Consider the following 6,638-nt stretch of genomic DNA (forward strand, 5'->3'; position numbering starts at 1 on the left):
GTCTGCAGACAGTAAAGAGTTGTGTTCCCTTCTCGTCTGTAGAAACCAACTCTTCTTGTAAAGTCTGCTGTCGCAGCGGCGGCGGCGGCGGCGTCTGCGCTGCGTACCAGGACGTGACGGGCAGCTTCCTGTTCCTGCGTAAAGGGAAACCCTGCACCGTGGGCTTCTGTGACGGAGCGGTGAGTCCACATCGTCGTCTCTCACGAAAACCCCCCGACGCACTCGGCTTCACGTGATGCGTTTGTGTGCATGTGGTCTCTGCAGGGGAAGTGCATGAAGCAGGTCCAGGACGTGGTGGAGCGTCTGTGGGACTTCATCGATAAACTGGACATCAACACCTTCGGGACGTTTCTGGCCGACAACATCGTGGGCTCCGTGGTGGCGTTCTCGCTGCTGGTCTGGGTTCCCTTCAGCATCCTGGTCCACTGTGTGGTTAGTCCAGCTGACAAACATCCTCTAACGCTTCAGATCGACTTCTTTAACACTTTTATTTTATAACTCCAGACGACTAAACTGGACTTATTATCTGATTCTTTACTCAGAACTCTTTGTCTTCATCTTTCAGGACAAGAAGCTGGATAAACAGTATGAACACAACACCAAGTCTCTGTTCTTCCCCAGTGTGAGTATTTATTTACATATATTTATATAAATATATAAAAGTTTTTAGTTTCACTTCATTTCTATAAAAATCAAAAGATGATTCATGTGTATTAATATGTAAATATGTAAATACTAAATAAAAACCTGCATCCTCATGGACGTGTAATAAACATTTATTACATTTTACATATATATGTAATATATCACATATTACATTTATTACATTTATTATCACTATTTCTTATATTTTAAAATGAATAAGATGATTTATTAATGAAATAATTGTTAGCAGCTTTAGATCAGAAGTGAAAACAATGAAGACGGATCAAATGCTCGGGTTCGGAACATGCTGACTGACTGTTCATTTTCCCAGAATGCCGAGCTCCTGAGCAGCCTGGAGTCGGCATCAGTTCGGATCTTCAAACCTCCGACGTTCCCCACCAGCACCTCCTCCGCTGGGCTGCGTTTCCAGCCGTCCAGCCCCCAACAGACCAGCACCCCTCCGGCTCCAGGCCCCACCCCCGCCCCCTACTCCGCCCCTCTGGACAGCCCCCGCATGGCCACCATCCAGGAGGACCCCAGCTTCAACTCACACCTGGACCAGGAGGCTCTGGAGGAGGCGTTCGGCCGGCCGCCGGGGTCGACTCAGCGCTCCTTCGAGGACCTGACGGAGAAAAGTGTAACGAGTCGAAGCGGGAAGACGTCCATGTTCAGAATGCAGAGACAACATCAGATAGACACCAAGGAGACGCAGTGCTGAGATGACACACCTGAGGAGAGAGGACACACACCTGGAGAGAGTCTCATGATTTTATATTTCGTCTGTATGAATTCATGTTTGTTATTTAACTTATTAAAGTAAAACATTCTTTGTTTCGTGAAGAAGAATATTTTCTGTATTTGTTAGACATTAAATTAAAGCGTTAATGAGCTCGGCTGCTTCTCATGAACTCTCTTTGTGTCCAAAGGAATAATTGTCAGAATCATTAATTGTTAAAAGCCAAACACACACTAATCGATTAAATACTCAACATTCATCAAAACAAACCTTCACATTTGTGCTGCTTTAAAGTACAAGTACCTTAATTTGTACTTCAGTAACTTATCACGAGTACTCGTATCTTTTGTTTCCTTTGCTGTACTTTCATGTTTTTATTCATAGTAACGTGAGATCAACTTAATATAAATATAAAACTGTTAAATGTTTAAATCCGACACGTTTCAAATCACCACTCAGGCTTTTATTGTGGTAACACCTGTGTACTTGTGTCGTTTTATTTCTATATTAATCCATACTACATGTTGTTAAATGACAGAACTGTGCCTTCTCTTCTTCTGTGGTATTCAGAAGCACTAGTCAGTATTTGTTGTATATTACAGACTATCACTGATGTTCGTCTCGTCACCGTGTTTTCAAAATAAGATGTTTTTACTGACTATTGTCATGTGACGAAAACTCTGAAATAAAGTGGTTGAATTCTTCTTCAGGATGCCTGCGAGATGTTTTTATACTCGCAGTCCATGAGCAGATAAACTCATTATGAAAATCAGGATTTCTTCTCGTGTTTGTTGTTGTCTCAGAACAAAAACAAACTTTTTTCTCTGTTGACAAACTTTATTTAGTTTTTACAGATCAAAGTACAAAATCAATCAGCTGCAGATCGTTGATTCCTTTGGAATCAGGTTTCACAACAAAGAGTTTCTCTTTGTTAAAGGAGGGAAACGAGGACCCCCGCTGGTGACATCACCGTCAGAAGGCGGGGCTTAGTGCGTCGTAGAGTCGGTGGACGGCGACCTCCACCATCTCCCTCAGAGACTCGTCCTCGGTGCACGCCACGGACTGGAGACAGAAGAGGTCAGAGGTCAGGATTTAAGTACAACAAACGAAGCTGAAATAACATCAAAAAGTCTGAGTTCATGTTTCATTAGTTCTCTCCGCAAGACGACAAGCAAGCAGCTTTTAAAACGCTTGTTTTCTGAATGGAGTTTGGTTTGATCTATGCTAAGCTAACATCGTAGCCGCTCCATCGACACTCAACAGAACGTCTTAACTTCGGCATAAACAGCAGCAACGTTAGTTTACACATATATTTGTGTCGTAGATCTACGTCTTCAGTGGGAACCAATGAGCTCGGAGCTGAGAGACACAGACAGGAAGTGAGACAGGAAGTGAGACGGACCAACACGTTGTTAGCCGACAATAAGAAAACTCCAGCAGCTGATCAGATCTAATGGTTGTTGCCAGGTAGGAATGTCCTGAATGTCCTGAGAAGGCCACCGTACTCACTCTGGTTTCTGGGTCGATGGACGCCGTGACTCCGTCCACAGTCACACTAAAGTCTTCACCGTCTCTGAAGTTCACGCAGTCGTCTCCGAACATGTCGCTGCAACACACACGACAACGTTAAGTCTGAGCTCTTATTTTGAAAATCACTGCATCTCTACAGATACGAGCTTCTTCAGCTCTTCTCTTCTTTTAGCTGCATCGTGTTTCTAGATCGACTGTAGACACAATGAAGAGGCATCGTTATGATCTGTAAACTCATGTTCATAAACTACTTTACTAATTTATACAAGAACTGTACAGAAACAAGTCAAGTATTAAATGTGTTGTAAAGAAACAAAGGTTGAATATCCTATCCAGAGACGGTCACGTGATCACGTAACTAAACCTGAATCTAAACCCGAGCCCAACTCTAAACCCGAGTCCAACTCTTGAGGTGCCCACAGATTCACAGTTCTACTTCTTTCACTACTAGAACAGTAACATTTGAACAGAAAGCGGTTAATGATGTGAAAATGAACCACAGCTTTTAACACCCATAATTAGAGAAAACATGAATAAATTCATGGAGTATGAAACTTGATCTCTTGTATAATCAGGCCTTCACTAAGAGCTCCTCTCTTTGTTGTGAAGTTCAGCCTTCAGCGATGAAATACCTTAAATCTTTAGACACGAGGTCACGAGACTACAGACAAGACAAGTTGGTCTTTATCTGACCGTCATTCAGTTTCTCTCTCAGCAGCACTGATCACAATACAACTCTAACGTCAGACTTAACTGCTTAGTGTCAACAGCTTCATCAATATCTGGGTTTAAGCTTTTTTTAAAAAGAAGATGTGATCAAGTTTGAATAATTTTTCAGTGAGAGTCAGACTCCGCCCGCCTGGCACCTCAGGGCTGCGTGAATCAAAGGTCCAGCAGGTGTGTGAACTGTACTCACTGCAGCATGAGCTCCAGCCTCTCCATGAACACCTCCATGTCGAACGTTTCCTTCTTGCCTTCCAGAACTGAAACAAACAAAGAAACGTTAGATTGTTTCTGTCGATCAGTTAAACGTCTCACAGCGGTCGTTTACTCACACTTCTGGGCGTTGGGGTTGGACTGGACCTCCAGGACCACCGTAGTGACGGCATCAGCGTACATGTCGTTGAGCGGGTTGGCGATCCACTGAGGATGAGAACGTTCAAAGGCTCAGATACATTTGAGGTGAAATGAAAAATACTCAACAAAATGTTAATAACATGTTAATGTGTCTTACTGAAGACATTCATCAGCCTCAGATGTGTTTACTGAGTTAGCCAGCGTTAGCATGCTAACATTAGCATGCTAACACGCCAACATGATGAGGGTGACAAAAGACCCTCATTAGACTTTAATTGTAGAATCATACTTGATTAGTCAGTTTGGACAACGAGAACAAACAGCATGATCTAAACAACATGAATCGATGATGAGGCCACTTGTTGCATCTCATTCATAACACATGACGACGACCAAAACAGGTAAATATACAGTTAATATAGTAATATAATATAGTATAGCTGTTATTTGTGTTGCTGCAGAGAGTGAAATGTATTTAAACTGTCTGGCTTTAAAAACTTGTTGTGAGAGGTTTTAATATGTTTATTCTATATTTGAGGAACAGTTTGTGCCTCTGACCTCCAGCAGCACCATCCCGGCCTCATGAACTAGAGTGATGCTCTTAAAGATCCGGACGGTGATCTTCTCCGCTCCCTCCACCTGCTCCACGTCTCCTGAAAGTACACAAAGTACACGGTAACTTTATTATCCTGTCGTGTTTTAAACTGTTTCTGATGAAAGAAAACATTCCTGATGTGTTTCTATGCAGACGACATTAAACTAAACTTGAACAAGTATTCACTTTGTTTCTTGAAGTAAAATTAACGACACAATGTCAAAGTCTTAAGTTAAAGCACAGAAGTATTATTAGTGTCAAAGTAAAAGTACTCTTGTAGAAAATGACACTTTTAAATAATACGTGAATTTGTTTGAAGTTGTTCTACAGACAAGAGAAACGAGCTGCACCAGAATTATAAAATAACTAACTTGATTTAGTTTGAAAACATGTTGGAATATTCTAAGAAAATACAACTTCAAGAACTGGATTTAAAAGTAAAATGATATCATACAATTTTTTGTGTCATATCTTAAAAACATCTGCAAAATAACTTTAGTTGTGTATTAAATGTAGAGCAGTAAAAGGTACAATATGTCCCTTTGAACTGTAGAAGTATAAGGAAACAATACTCAGATATAAAAGTACAAGTACCTTGAAATTATACTAAAGCACAGTGATTTATGAGTAAATACTTATTTACGTCCTACTTATGTTTTTAATCCAACACTGGAGAGTATATTTTAATTCATGATTGTTTTAACATGTTTAAATTATAAACTTAAAAACAAATATATGAAAAGAAGAAAAACATTTCAGAAATTAAGTTAATCAATTATTAATAATAATAATAAATTCAAATCTTACTAGATAATAAAAATAATAATAATAATAAATTGATAACCAACCTGCGAGGCTGCGTAGCTGGCTGACCAGCAGTGAGATGGGGCCGGTGTATGGGATGGCCTGAGTCTGAGTCACTGTGCTCATACACAGATCTGTGTAGTCTGAACAAAGACAGGAGGGCACACACAGTCACCACACACTGGGGAAAACCACAGCACCTGAACACAACACACAGGGATGTGTTCAGGGACGCAGCAGCAGCAGCAGGACTAGAATAATAACATCTTTACTCTGTGGTGAGTTAAAATCTATTAGTTTATAGGTTCATTAAACAATAAAGGAGTGAGTGAGGAGCAGCCAAAATGTCCTCATAATACAGAAATGTCCTCACAATGATGGTTCAATACTCGGTCCCCACAAAGATAGACGTACAAGTACACACACAGAGAGAGAGAGGGTGTTACTGACTGGAGAGGTCGGAGGGCGTCACGATGTGATAGTTGAAGTTCCTCTTGACGAGGATCCCGGAGACCCTCTGACCCTGAGCGCACTTCCTGTCGGTCAGAGAGCCCATCACCTGCAGCAGAGCATGCTGGGAGTTAACGTGGCCGTACAACACACAGCTAATCGATAACACCGACCGACGGAGGACTCGGACGAACCTTCGCCAGCTTCTCTCCTCTGAAGTTGAGCGTGACGGCTTCGGTGTTTCGCGGGTTGTGGACTTCGATGTCGACCTCGTCGTTGTCTTCGTACTCGCGGATCAGAGCCGCTTTCAGTCGGGCCATCTCGTTCTGCTCGCCGTGGACCAGAATCTGGAGACGCAGAAACAAAGCTCAATGCTAATGCTGGCATGCCATGCTAACACATTATTTAGTATATCAGCAGTAATGTTAGCATGCTAATGTTAACGACTTAATCCCTTTACTAGGAAAGTGTTTATGAACATTTAATATGTTGCCGGGTTTTTATCATAATTCATGAATCTATTCAAACATTCCTTTGATCCCTCTGTTGTTTTTATCTTTACTTATTGAAGGTGTGATTACCACGTGAGGCGGTTTGAGAGCTCGGATGAACTCGCTGGTCTGCTGGTAGTCGGTGTGAGCGGAGAAGGAAATGTAGTCCACGGACATCTTCAGAGGAAGCTTCTGACCTGACATGGTGGCGATCTCATCGGGCTCAGTCATGATGTGCTGGAATCAAACACACGGTTCTCTCATTACACCTGTAGAACCTTTAGACTGGAGCACGCACGCACGCACGCAC

At 42.0% G+C, this 6,638-nt stretch overlaps 2 protein-coding genes across 2 annotated transcripts; one reads left to right on the plus strand and one right to left on the minus strand.

The window, feature by feature from the left end:
• Window positions 1-42: 42 nt before the first annotated feature.
• Window positions 43-1,745, plus strand: LOC116378618 (disintegrin and metalloproteinase domain-containing protein 17-like; the record flags this gene model as incomplete). The annotated part of the gene is made up of 4 exons (XM_031840518.1): window positions 43-179; window positions 265-432; window positions 566-622; window positions 977-1,745. Coding segments are annotated over 4 exons (749 nt in total), but the record flags the coding sequence as incomplete, so codon positions are not given.
• A 36-nt stretch (window positions 1,746-1,781) lies between these two features.
• Window positions 1,782-6,605, minus strand: LOC116378620 (cleavage and polyadenylation specificity factor subunit 3-like). Its single transcript, XM_031840519.1, has 9 exons — window positions 6,419-6,605; window positions 6,032-6,184; window positions 5,838-5,946; window positions 5,432-5,530; window positions 4,547-4,641; window positions 3,967-4,054; window positions 3,828-3,894; window positions 2,891-2,987; window positions 1,782-2,443 (listed from the first exon to the last, which is right to left on the minus strand). The coding sequence occupies exons 1-9, from the start codon at window positions 6,557-6,559 to the stop codon at window positions 2,354-2,356; spliced, it is 939 nt and encodes a 312-aa protein (XP_031696379.1). The 5' UTR covers window positions 6,560-6,605; the 3' UTR covers window positions 1,782-2,353.
• Window positions 6,606-6,638: the final 33 nt, after the last annotated feature.

Source organism: Anarrhichthys ocellatus, unplaced genomic scaffold (genome assembly GCF_004355925.1).
Source record: "Anarrhichthys ocellatus isolate YVR2014 unplaced genomic scaffold, GSC_Weel_1.0 scaffold2892, whole genome shotgun sequence".
Classification (NCBI taxonomy): Eukaryota; Metazoa; Chordata; class Actinopteri; order Perciformes; family Anarhichadidae; genus Anarrhichthys; species Anarrhichthys ocellatus.